Raw genomic sequence first — 13963 nt, 5'->3', positions numbered from 1 at the left:
ACCCCCGCTAATTTTTTGATTTTTAGTAGAGATGGGGTTTGCCATGTTGGCCAGGCTGGTCTCAAACTTCCCACCTCAGGAGATCTGCCTGCCTTGACCCCTGCAAAGTGATGGGATTATAGGCATGAGCCACTGCACCTGGTCCAATTTATTTTTATTTCTGACAATGTAAAATATTAACTGAGTTCAAAAGTCAAAGCTATATAGAAACATACTCAGATTCTTTTCCTGTACTTTCTGTCCCATTCCTACCCACCTGCTCTAGGCAACCAATATACTTACGGTTCTTTTTGTAAAAATAAATATCTCCATATAGAAATTCTTATTTCCCCATATTCAGTAAAATACCAAATTCATATGCTTTAACACCTTGTATTTTTCACTTAAAAATATATTCTGGGGCCTGGCACAGTGGCTCACGCCTGTAATCCCAGCACTTTGGGAGGCTGGGGAGGCGGGCAGATCACCTGAGGTCAGGAGTTCGAGACCAGCCTGGCCAACATGGTGAAACTCCATCTGTACTAAAAAATAGAAAAATTAGCCAGGCGTGGTGGCAGGCGCCTTAATCCCAGCTACTTGGCAGGCAGAGGCAGGAGAATCGTTTGGACCCAAGAAGCAGAGGTTGCAGTGAGCCGAGATCAAGCCATTGCACTCAAACCTGGGGGACAAGAGCGAGACTTCTCTCAAAAAAAAAAAAAAAAAATCCTGGAAGTTATTTTGTATCACTTCATAGGAATCGTCTTCATTTTATTTGTTTATAGCTCTATAATCTGCTATGTGGATGCACTATTATTTATTCAACTAGTCTCCTAATAGTAAAATATTATGCCCAATATTTTACTATTACAAATGGGAAAATGAATAACCTCAATTTATATACTTATCTATATCTGTATAAGTATATATAGTTTTTTTTTTTTTTTTTTTTTTGGAGATAGGGCCTCACTCTGTCACTCACGCTGGAGTGCAGTGGCATGATCTTAGCTCACTGAACCTCCACCTCCCAGGCTAAAGTAATCTTTCTCACCTCAACCTCCCTAGTAGCTGGGATTACAGGTGCACGCCACCATACCCGTCTAATTTTTTGTATTTTTGGTAGAGATGGAGTTTCACCATGTTGCCCAGGCTGGCCTCGAACTCCCGAGCTCAGATGATCTACCTGTCTTGGCCTCCCAAAGTGCTGGGAATTACAGGTGTGAGCCACCATGCCTGGCCTGGATTTTTTTTTTTTTTTTTCTAACATTTGGAGATGTGTCTTCAGGGCAAACTTCTAAAATTAGGATTGCTAGGTACATGGGTAATAGATGGGTAGTTTTACAGATACTTCAAAGTTCTCTTTATAGGAATTAATCATTTCTTATTCTCATCAGTAATGTATGAGACTGGGTGTTTCTCCACTGCCTTGCCAATAGTGTATTGCCCAGCTTTTGAATTTTTGCCAATCTAATAGATGAGAAATGGCTTTTCAGTGTATTTTATTGTATTTATTTGTTTGTTTTTGTTTTTGTTTTTGTTTTTGAGATGGAGTTTTGCTCTTGTCCAGGCTGAAGTGCAGTGACGTGATCTCGGCTCACTGCAAACTCCACCTCCCAGGTTCAAGCGATTCTCCTGCCTCAGCCTCCCAAGTAGCTGGGATTACAGGTGTGTCCACCACACCTGGCTAATAGTGTATTTTTGGTAGAGATGGGGTCTCACCATGTTGGTGAAGCTGGTCTCGAACTCCTGACCTCAAGTGATCCACCCACATCGGCCTCCCAAAGTGCTGGGATTATAGGTGTGAGCCACCACTCCTGACCTTTTCAGTGTATTTTAAATTTGTGTTTTTACTACTACAGGTGAAATTGAGCATCTTTTCATATGTTTAAACATCATTTGTGTATATTTTTCCATGAACTATCTTTTCTGTCTACCCTTTTGTCCAGCTTTTTAATGGATGTTGGCTTTTTAATTCTTAATTTATAAGAGTTCTTTATATATTAGAGATAATAGCCCTTTATGATATATGTTGTAAATGTTTTCTTTCAGTATGTCATTGATCTTTTGACTTTCCTTATGGTACACTGGCAACAGCATTGTATTTTAAAGAATATAGTAGTAAATAATGTATACATTTGAATGTAAATGAGCAATGCACTACTTTCAAAAGGTAAAATTGAACTTTTGAGTATCTCATGTGATTCCTGAGAAAAATATAAATTAACTTATTGTACCTACTAAAATGATTCTTTGAAATGTAGTTAAGTTTGAAGATAATTGTTAGTTTATTTTCTAAAATATTAAAAGTAAGTAGCCAGGCACAGTGGCTCATGCCTGTAATCCCAGCACTTTGGGAGGCAGAGGCGGGTGGATCACCTGAGGTCGGGAGTTTGAGACCAGTCTGGCCTGATGAAACCCTGTCTCTACTAAAAATATAAAAAATTAGATGAGCATTGTGGCAGGCACCTGTAATCCCAGCTACTCGGGAGGCTGAGGCAGGAGAATCATTTGAACCCGGTAGGTGGAGGTTGCAGTGAGCCGAGATCATGCCATTGTGCTCCTGGGCAACAAGAGTGAATGAAACTCCCATCTTAAAAAAAAAAAAAAAAAAGTAAAAAGCTTTAATGAAAAATAAATATGAGTAGATAAAGTTATATGATACCATATAAGAATACAAAGTTCTAGCATGGAGATTTAGGGATTATAGAATTTAGTTTTGAAGGCCAGGTGTGGTGGCTCATGCCTGTAATCCCAGCACTTTGGGAGGCCGAGGTGGGTGGATCGCCAGAGGTCAGGAGTTCAAGATTAGCCTGGGCAACATGGTGAAACCCCATCTCTAATAAAATATATAAAAATTAGTCGGGTGTGGTGGTGGGGACCTGTAATCTAAGCTACTGGGGAGGCTGAGGCAGGAGAATAGCTTGAACCCGTGAGGCAGAAGTTGCAGTGAGTAGAGATTGTGTCACTGCACTTTAGCCTGGGTGACAGAGCAAGACTCCGTCTTAAAAAAAAAATTAGTTTTGGGAAACCAGCTGGTTTCTCTCATCAAGTTGGAAAGAAAATTAAAGTTGATTCTAATTATTTGCAGTAGTTCTGTGAAGTCACTGCAAACACATAATTAGTAATAGTAAACCTTGCTCCTATGGGAAATACAGGGTTACGTTCCTGCAAGCCTGTGGTCAGAACATTTTCATTAATTTATGAATACGTAACCTTGTTTTATGTATGTTTCTGCTTAAAGAACCTTATTTAATATATATTGTTGATTCATTAACATTAAACTCACTCATAGCCAACGGCAATATAACTCTTACCTATAAAAAACGTACCTAACATATGCACTTTCCTCATAAGGAATATCACAGTCTTCTTGCCCTTGGGAACACTAGATAGCACTATTCTTAGGGGCCTTTTTTTTTTTTTTTTGACACAGAGTCTCGCTCTGTTGCCCAGGCTGGAGTGCAGTGGTGCGATCTTGGCTCACGGCAACCTCCGCCTCCTGGGTTTAAGCAATTCTCCCACTTCAGCCTCCCAAATAGCTGGGACTACAGGCGTGTGCCACCACACCCAACTAATTTTTGTTTTTTTTATTAGAGACGGGGTTTCGCTATGTTGGTCAGGCTGGTTTGAACTGACCTCAGGTGATCCGCCCATCTCGGCCTCCCGAAGTGCTGGGATTATAGGCGTGAGCCACTGCACCTGGCCTCTTTGGGGACATTTTAAGTAGTGAAATTACCAATAAATAGCACAAAAATGAAAAATGTGGCACTAAACAACCATGAAAAAGATAATTGTTTACAACATAAGCTAAAACAAGAAGCCGGAGTGTTACCTTGAGAACATGCACTTCAGGCAATTCGTTTTTTGCTGTTCTATGTATGTCTGCAAATGACCATGAAAGTATAGCAAATACTGATTTGGGGTTACAAATAAACTTTAGGGAGTAGGCAGAATCCATGAGTAATGATCGACTAAATTCGCTTTTTTGATACAAATATATTTCTCTAAAAAGGATTAAGTTGGTTGCTTGAGACAGTTTGAGAAGATTGAATCACTAGGGTATAACATACTTTTATGAAGTTTAAAGCAAAATTAGAGAAGAATAAATTTTGCCACCAATTTAGAATGTGCGAAAGTGTTAAAACTCTAAATTTTTTATGAGATAATTGTATATAGCTTAGAAATGTTAATTTAGAATGTTTTTCTGGAGCAAAGGCAGTAAAGGAAAACAACATCAATTTTCATCCAGTGTTTTAAAAAAACTTGTTAGAAATGTCAAGTTCCAAAATTATTTTTTATTTTATTCTGAATTTTAGCAGGAAAATAATGAAATCATAAATAGCAATTGCCTAAAAATGAAGTTTACACTAGTTATAGCTATGATTTTTTACCGTAATTATCACTTTAAAATTAGTGTTTTTGTGATTTTAGAAGAGAAGAGATTATTGAATATGTACTTTTTTTTAAGAAAAAAAATTTCTATTTTTAAATGGATACCTGATAAGGTGGCAAAACTAGCCACCCTGCACTCCTTTGCATTCTGCAGGCTTGCCAACTTTTCTGCTGTTTTGTATTCAGCCTTTTACCCGAACACTTTTACCCTTGTCATAGCTGAGTTTTTTCTTCATCTCAACTTAAATGTTACTTCCCATGAGAAACTTTTCCTAATTCCTGTATCAAAAATCGTTCTGTATCATATCACTGTTCAATGAGATACCCTTTTGTATCATAATCTGAATTTATCTGGTTTAGTTATTTGTTTGTCTTTTGTGTCTCTCTTTTTTCAAGGAATTTTTTTTTGTCTTGTTCACTGCTATTTCCCTAGTGCCTGGCACACTGCACTTGGAAAATAATTGTTGAGTGAATTTTTTAGAATATAGAATTTTTTTCTTAAGCCATAGTAAAAATGGATTTAAGATAGACTAGAAATAGCATGAAGTGCTGTTTTTTTTTCTTTTGTTTGAGACATGGTCTCACTGTCACCCAGGCTGGAGTGCAGTGGCGCGATCTTAGCTCACTGCAACCTCCACCTCCCGAGTTCAAGTGATTCTCCTGCCTCAGCTTCCTGAGTAGCTGGGATTATAGTTGTGCACCACCATGTCTGGTTAATTTTTGTATTTTTAGTTAGAGACAAGGTCTCACCATGTTGGCCAGGCTGGTCTTGAAATCCTGGCCTCAAGTGATCTGCCTGCCTTGGCCTCCTAAAGTGCTGGGATTACAGGCATGAGCCACCATGCCCGACTCTGTTTTTCTTTTCTATGTTTGTACATAGCAACAGTATACTGGGAGTCTTGACTTTCTTTTTCCTAAAAGTTGTCTGGTACTTCATTTTTAGCATTTTTAATATAGGTTATTAACTATTGGGTTAGTATTTATTTTTTAATTAGTGTAAAAAAGGAGTACAAGGAAACATTCCTACTATTGACTTAGAAAGTAAACAAAAAGGCTTTCATTCTAAATATTTTTAAATTTTTATCATAAAAATGTTTTAATCTAAACAGAGAACAGTACAGTGAATCCTCAAGTGCTACATTCCAGATTGAACAATTACCAAGATTGTCTGATCTTAAGATTTAAGTTATATTCCTTGTTTTGGTTTTAGGAATAAGTTAAATTTTAGAGTACTGCTATATATAACAATGATATGATTATTTCTTTTCTCCATTACAGTGAGGAAACCATTTATTACAGTAGTTTCACCAAAGTCTCCTCATCTGCACAAGGATTCTCAACAGGTACAGGTTTTTTTTCTAAGAGTATGTTTTTTTTATTTTGATAAGAATATTCTGTAATTTGTAATAGAATTATAGTAATACAGTCCCAAGCTATCTTGGTTCATGACTCCTCCTGTATCTCAGTAATTTTTCATTGCCTTCCTCAGCCAAAAGAAATGCCTAACAGTTTCATTTATTATGTAGTTAATAGTATTAAGCAACTCAAGTATTTCCTAGTAACTTTGTAAGCATTTTGTTTGTTAAAAAACACAGTTACATGGCTGGACGTGGAGGCTCACGCCTGTAATCCCAGCACTTTGGGAGGCCGAGGCAGGCAGATCACTTGAGGTCAGGAGTTCGAGACCAGCCTGGCCAATGTGGTGAAACCCCATCTCTACTAAAAATACAAGAATTAGCCAGGCATGGTGGCATGCACCTGTAATCTCAGCTACTTGGGAGGCTGGGGCAGGAGAATCACTTGAACCCAGGAGGCAGAGGTTGCAGTGAGCTGAGATCATGCCATTGCACTCCAGCCTGGGCAACAAGAGTGAGACTCCATCTCAAAAAAAAAAAAACAAAACCCCACAGTTACTGATGGAATGTGTACCTCTGTTGGGCACTATACAACTTCTCAAACCTTGGAATAGATTAGGTAACACCACCTTATTTCTTGTTACACGTTGATTTTCTCATGATAATTGCTTTTTATCACAGCAGTTTCTCAGAACCCAGCTTCACAAAGGCGCAATGTCATTGAAAGAAATGTAGCAAGATCTGATGTAGAAACAGACCTGGAGTTAGTAGTTCATTAGGTGTCAGACAGATGTCAGGTGACACTGTTACCCTACATATAAAACACCTTATGGAGCTCCTGTGAGTTCATTGTGCCACCTCAGGGTACCTTGTTGCACAGTTTGGGAACCATGGTAGTTATATAAAAAATAATAGTTCTAATTAGGGTGAATTGAAATTCTAGGATAAATCATCTAGATGAGTGTTTCTCACTCAATGGGAATGCTGTTAGCACTTTTGAAGGGTCAGTTCTTTCATTATATGGCACTGGTCTTTCTACAGACATGTTTGGAACAAAAGAAAGTAGAATGTTTCACTTGCCTCCATTTTATTTTTGTTTTTATTTATTTTGAGATAGAGTCTCTCTCTTTCGCCCAGGCTGGAGTGCAGTGGCACGATCTTGGCTCACTGCAGCCTCCATCTCCCAGGTTCAAGTGATTCTCCTGCCCCAGCCTCCCAAGTAGCTGGGATTACAGGCACGTGCCACCACACCCAGCTAATTTTTGTATTTTTAGTAGAGATGGAATTTCACCATGTTGGCCAGCTGGTCTCCAACTCCTGACCTCAAGTGATCCACCCGCCTCAGGCTCCCAAAGTGCTGGGATTACAGGCATGAGCCACCAGGCTCACTTGCCTCCATTTTATATCTTACTTTATTCTTTATGTTACTGGTCCTTTTTTTCCCCTTTTAATAATCTTGATTTTTTTTTTTTTTTTAAATACAGAAAACAGTGAAGAAAAAAATAAAACCTACCCTGCCTCTCAGAATATTTATTAATGTTTCCAGATTTTTTTGTGTCCAGTTAAAAAAAATGGTTAGATTGATGTATATAAATAGTTTTATATTCTTTCCCCTTAATATCGTCGTATTATCTTACATTATTAATAATTCTTCTTAAACATACCTTTTAAAAGTTATTTACCATCCATCCTATGGCTATCTTGTGCTTTGGACAAATAGTTCTCTGTTTTGGTCATTTAAATAATTTCCAGCGTTTTGCTATTATAAGTAACACTTTAATAAATGTTTTTACACATAAATCATTGTTTGCATTTTAAGTTTTTTCCTTAGATTTGATTCCAGAAGTAGAAGTAATTATTTGGAAGGCTAGGAACAACTTTCTTTCTTGGGTTCTTGATATTTTCTTTTTTTTTTCTTTTCTTTCTTTTTTTTGAGACGGAGTCTTGCTCTGTTGCCCAGGCTGGAGTGCAGTGGCATGATCTCGGCTTACTGCAACCTCTGCCTCCTGGGTTCAAGCAATTCTCCTGCCTTAGCCTCCTGGGTAGCTGGGACCACAGGCGCACGCCACCATGTGTGGATAATTTTTGTATTTTTAGTAGAGATGGGGTTTCGCCATGTTTGCCAGGCTGGTCTCGAACTCCTGACCTCAGGTAATCCGCCCACCTCGGCCTCCCAAAGTGCTGGGATTATAGGCATGAGCCTCCGTGCTTGGCCATGATATTTTCAAATATAAAAATTTTAATGTTTTACAATTAGAATATTTATTTTACTTCATTTTTACTAGTACCGTTGCAAGCTTTTTAAATTCTTGCTAAATGACAATACTGTTTTATCAGGATTTTACTTTTTATGTATGTATTTTTTTCTGAGACAGGTTATTGCTCTGTTGCCCAGGCTGGACTGCAGTAGCGTGATTGGCTCCTGCAGCCTTGACCTCCTGGGCTCAAGTGATTCTCCTGCCTCAGCCTCCTGAGTAGCTGGGACTACAGGTGCATGCCACCGTACCTAACTAACTGTTATATTTTTTGTAGAGATGGGGTTTCACTATGTTCCCCAGCTGGTCTCAAACTCACGGGCTCAAGCAATCCTCCAGCCCCAGCCTCCAAAGTGTTGGAATTACAGGTGTGAGCCACAATGCCTGGCCAGTTTTTATTTCATATTAGTGATGGTTGTTCTAGTATTTCTTTTTTTTTTTTTTTCTTTTTGAGATGGAGTCTTGCTCTTGTCGCCCAGACTGGAGTGCAGTGGCGCAATCTTGGCCCACTGCAACCTCCTCCTCCCGGGTTCAAGTGATTCTCCTGCCTCAGCCTCCTGAGTAGCTGGGGTGTGCCACCACACCCGGCTAGTTTTTGTATTTTTAGTAGAGACAGGGTTTCACCATGTTGGCCAGGGTGGTCTCAAACTCCTTACCTCAGGTGATCCGCCCACCTTGGCCTCCCAGAGTGTTGGGATTACAGGTGTGAGCCACCATGCCCAGCCCTAGTATTTCTTAAGTCTAATAGAAATTTATATTTTTGTTTTCTAAATTATTATTGCCTATTAGTTTATCTAAAATTAATATTCTATTCCTAAGATACTAAAAGAAGATGAAGTTGAACTAAGTGAACCACTTCAGTCTGTGCAGGTAAGTTATTTAAAATATAAATTAGCCCCTGGGCATGGTGGCTCATGCCTGTAATCCCAGCACTTTGGGAGGCTGAGGCGGGTGGATCACAAGGTCAGGAGATTGAGACCATCCTGGCTAACATGGTAAAACCCCGTCTCTACGTAAACTACAAAAAATTAGCTGGGCGTGGTGGTAGGTACCTGTAGTCCCGGCTACTCAGGAGGCTGAGGCAGGAGAATGGCATGAACCCGGGAGGCGGAGCTTGCAGTGAGCCGAGATAACGCCACTGCACTCCAGCCTGGGTGACAGAGTGAGACTCTGTCTCAAAAAAAAAAAAAAAAATTTAGCCAAATTATATTTGTATATAGAGGTATGGCATGTAATTTTAAGTTAATAAATACATTTAAGTTTGTATTATATATTGTCAGTTTTTGAAATCATTTGTAGTGATATTCGTTTAGTATAAATGTACTATATGATCAATATAATTTGGTTAAATAACAAATTCTTTACCATGAAGTTAGTTTTGCAAACTTGCAAACATTACCAAACCCATGGATCACTGACAATTATCCCTACAGCTCTGTTGCCTAAAACAGAACAAAATAAAAAGAAAACACCTGTATTATGGCTACTTGCCATTTTTCATTCTTATGTAACAAGATTACACATATAAAATTATAAACAATTGGCAACTACAAAATTTAGCTTACAAATGATCACATTTTTGTCTTTTTTTCACTTGAAAAAATAAGGTTTAAATTTTTTCTTTTTGTTTTTTAAGATGGAGTTTCACTCTTGTCGCCCAGGCTGGAGTGCAGTGGTGTGATCTCAGCTCACCGCAATCTCCACCTCCTGGGTTCAAGCAATTCTCCTCCCTCAGCCTCCTGAGTAGCTGGGATGACAGACATGCACTACCACGCCTGGCTAATTTTGTATTTTTTTAGTAGAGATGGGGTTTCTCCATGTTGGTCAGGCTGATCTCGAACTCCTGACCTCAGGCCATCCGCCTGCCTCGGCCTCCCAAAGTGCTGGGATTACAGGCATGAGCCACCACCTCCAGCCTAGGTTTAAAATTTTTTAAGGACAGGTATCACAGAGTATAAACTACAGATAAACACTATCACTATTTTTTCGCTTAGAATGAGTTGCCACTTAGATATCACATATTTTTTAAAAGTCTGTTGAAGCCGGGAGCAGTGGCCCATGCCTATAATCTCAGTTACTCAGGAGGCTGAGGCAGGAGGATCGTTTGAGCTGAGGAGATAGAGTCCAGCCTGGACCACATAATATGACATAGTGTGATCCCCCTCTTATTAACAAGACAATAAAAATATGCTGTCATCTCACAGTAATGAAAAGGTCTTAATAATCTTTTGCAATAAAAATTATTTAAATCTGTTTTTAGCTTTAAGATAGGAGTACATTTGTATTTTTGTAATGGCTCTTTTTTTTTTCTTTTTTCAGACAGGTTCTTACTCTGTCACCCAGACTAGAGTGCAGTGGCACAGTCACAGCTCACTGCAGCCTTGACCTCCAGCGCTCAAGCCATCCTCCTGCTTCAGCCTCCCAAGTAGCTGGGACCACAGGTGCACAGTACGATGGCTGGATAATTATTTTTTATTTTTTTATTTTGTAGAGATGGAGTCTGACTACATTGTTCAGGCTGGTCTTGAACTCCTGGCCTCAAGCAATCCTCCCACCTCCGCCTCCCAAAGTGCTGGGATTATAGGCATGTGCCTGGCCTATAGTGGCTCTTCTTACTACAACTCTCTGAAACAACCTCTTTATGTATGTTGGTGGTAGAAGGAACTTTCAAAACAGCGTGTTCTTTGAAGATACCCTTAATGCCACTTCTGCCTCATTTTTAAAAGTATAATTAACTACATGTTGCAAAAGAGCTATTCTAGCGAGAAGGTAGTATGCGAATTAATTTTGAAAACTGTATATTAGAAAATTGTAATTCTGGCTTGGCACAGTGGCTCACACTGGTAATCCCAACACTTTGGGAAGCCAAGACAGGGGTATCATTTGAGGCCAGGAGTTTGAGATCAGTGTGGGCAATACAGTGAGACTCCAACTCTAAAAAAAATTTTTTAAAATAAAAATAATTAGGTGGCGTGGTGGCACATGCTTGTAGTCCCAGTTACTCAAAAGGTTGAAGCAGGAGGATTACTTGATCCCGGAGGTCAAGGCTGCAGTGAACAACGATTGCGCCACTGCACTACAGCCTGGGTGACAGAGCAAGACCCTGTCTCTTAAAAAAAAAAAGAAAAGAAAATTCTAATTCTAAAATATAGGTTGAATATTTTTAAGAGCTACTTGGTTGGCAGTTGTGCTTATATATAAGTGTTATTAAAGGAAAGTGACCATTATTTGAAGAAATATACTACTTTACCTCTTCGGTCTATTGGGGAAGTGTTTTTTCTTCATTTTGTTAAACATTTAAACAATTACTTTTGTAGTTGAATTCATTTTCTGTGTCTATCCAAGTCATATGAAAAATTATGGTTATTTTGTATATTACTTGATGAACTAAAAATGACTTGTTGCTGTTGTCAGTATCGTGTTTTGTGATTGCTAGATGATTCATTCTTCAAATAGTCAATTACATTTTTTCAATTTTACTTCCTTTCATTTCTTACTAATTTTAAAATAGATGATCTGCATTAACATAATATTAGGTTTGACAGGTGATTTATTATGTACCTGGCATTTTTTTCATTTTCTATTTTTTTTTTTTTTTTTGAGACGGAGTTTTGCTTTGTTGGCCAGGCTGGAGTGCAATGGTGTGATCTCAGCTCACCACTATCTCTGCCTCCAGGGTTCAAGCAATTCTCCTGCCTCAGCCTCCTGAGTAGCTGGGATTACAGGCATGTGCCACCATGCCAGGCTAATTTTGTATTTTTAGTAGAGATGGGGTTCCTCCGTGGTGGTCAGGCTGGTCTCGAACTCCTGACCTGAGGTGATCTGCCTGCCTCGTCCTCCCAAAGTGCTGGGATTACAGGCGTAAGCCACTGCACCCAGTTATACCTAGCATTTTTTTCTAGTGTTCAAACATTTAATTAAAAATTTAGAATCAGAATTTTCTAATATGCTAAGTTTTCAAATTAATTAGCATAGTGACTTACCTGCTAAAGTACCCCTTTGCCAGGGAGAGCTAGCTTGTATGTGTGTGTAGAGAGAAGCAAGATAGAGATGGCGAGTGTGTTTTCACAGGGCAAACTTAAGTTTTGCAATTATTTTTCCATCAAAATCATGAACCACCTGTGAAACTATTCTAGCTAACTAGATAACTTATTCATATTTTATCCTAGTTCTCTTCCTCGGGAAGTAAAGAAGAGACTGCTTTTCAAGATGTTATTCCTAAACAAATAGAGAGAAAAACCTGTGACCCTAAGGTAAAATTTGTGAAGAACATCGATTTCTTTAACCAACTATATTTTCTTTTCTGTTTTAAAAAAAAAACCAAAAAAGCAAGTATCAGAGTTTTCACAGGCAGAAGGTTAGTAGCATAATAAATAAGTCTGGTTTTAAGAACAAGAAAAACTATTTAATGACTCCTGCCCCCCTTTTTGGTCTTAAACTTTCTCTATACTACTAATGAGCTAATAATAACAGTGTTTACATTATCCTTCCATACATAGGATACTCTAGGGGTTGGACACAAAGCCATGTAGAGTAAAATTAATGAATACTCTGTGGGTGAGTATCTTTATACCCTTTAACTTATTATAGTCTATTCTACCACTTATACTTCTGAGTATATAGAAGTATACGTAACCAACATCTAAGTAGTGCTACCTAATCTATATCAAAAATTAACAATGACAACAGCATAAAAATGGATGGGTTTTGTAAATAGCAGTTCTACTCCTAAAACCCAACACACCTCTGGAAGAGATCTACATGGCAGCATAGAAGGCAAGGTACCTGTTTTGGCCAGGCATGGTGACTCATGCCTGTAATCCCAGTACTTTGGGAGGCCAAGGTGGGTGGATCGCTTGAGGCCAGGAGTTCGAGACCAGCCTGGTCAACATGGCAAAACCCCGTTTCTACTAAAAACACAAAAACTAGCTGGGTGTGGTGGTACACACCTGTAGTCCCAGCTACTCTGGAGGCTGAGGCATGAGAATCACTTGAACCTGGGAGGTGGAGGTTGCAGCGAGCCAACATTGTGCCACTGCGCTCCAGCCTGGGTGACAGAATGAAACTCTGTCTCAAAAAAAAAAAGTGGGGGAGGTAATGTACCTGTTTCCTTGTGGGGAGTATACATTACCCATCAGACAAAGCAGAAGCAGAAATATATAGAATCTTTAACAGTTGAGACTCATTTTTATTGCAATGTTTATTTTTAAATTCAGAAGAATATCTTCCACCAAAGTCCTATTAAAGGGGCATTTAAATTAGATTTTTCTTTCAAATGTGTGATTTACAGTTCTTCATTTTTGAATAAGAGTATATTCAAATTATATATTACTGTCATTTTGTTAGTTAAAAATGAATTAACCCTTTACCTACATTCCTTTGACTCTGTTACAGTCTTATTTTTCCACATTTTGGGTAGGCTTTACTTTGTATGGAGTAAAAAATCCTAGAACCCTCCAGGGGGCAGCAGAGAAAGCCATTTGAAGCCTGAAAACAGACTGAGTGAAAGAGCCTGTCTAAGGAACATGTCTACATTGGAATCACACTCTTAGGCTTTTGCTCTCAGAGCAGTAGGATATCACATCTTTCTACTGAGAGGCAGAGAGTCCACCACCCATCCTGCAGTTGAGCCTGATATTTTACAAAACCCCTAAGTAAAGAGAAATGCTGTTTGCATTCTTTCTCATTGTTCCCTTTCTGTTACTGGCTGTTTATTTATTGCTTCCTGTATACCAAGTACTGTGTTAAATATAGGTGGTACCTAGAGGAAGCAAAACATCTCTGCTCACAAGGGGCTTACAGTACAATTAGTACAGAAATAAGGAAAAACTTCATTGAAGTATGAAGTTGTGAGTCTGTAATATATAGTATTGTATGTAATGCATAGTTGTGTAATATATAGTGGAAGCATTGAGAAGCAACTAAATATTTCTGGTTTAATTAGCTATTATTATTATACTCATCTTTATGCTTGTAATAAAATTA

The 13963-nt window shown here is 38.6% G+C and overlaps 1 protein-coding gene across 6 annotated transcripts in view; it reads left to right on the top strand.

The window, feature by feature from the left end:
• Positions 1–13963, top strand: part of ZGRF1 (zinc finger GRF-type containing 1) — a 103119-nt gene that overhangs the window by 21643 nt on the left and 67513 nt on the right. For 5 of the 6 annotated variants that reach the window (XR_010156669.1, XM_009448148.5, XM_009448149.4 and 2 more), the window contains 3 exons: positions 5647–5711; positions 8798–8848; positions 12148–12231. Coding sequence is in view for 5 of the 6 variants with exons in the window: in XM_009448148.5 (XP_009446423.2) it covers positions 5647–5711; positions 8798–8848; positions 12148–12231 (200 nt within the window). In the remaining variant the exon portion in view is untranslated. The remainder of the gene's footprint in view (positions 1–5646; positions 5712–8797; positions 8849–12147; positions 12232–13963) is intronic. The other variant, XM_009448147.4, reaches the window with a different exon arrangement.

The sequence above is a fragment of the Pan troglodytes genome, chromosome 3, assembly GCF_028858775.2.
Source record: "Pan troglodytes isolate AG18354 chromosome 3, NHGRI_mPanTro3-v2.0_pri, whole genome shotgun sequence".
Taxonomy (NCBI): domain Eukaryota; kingdom Metazoa; phylum Chordata; class Mammalia; order Primates; family Hominidae; genus Pan; species Pan troglodytes.
This window is presented reverse-complemented; position numbering and strand designations above follow the sequence as displayed.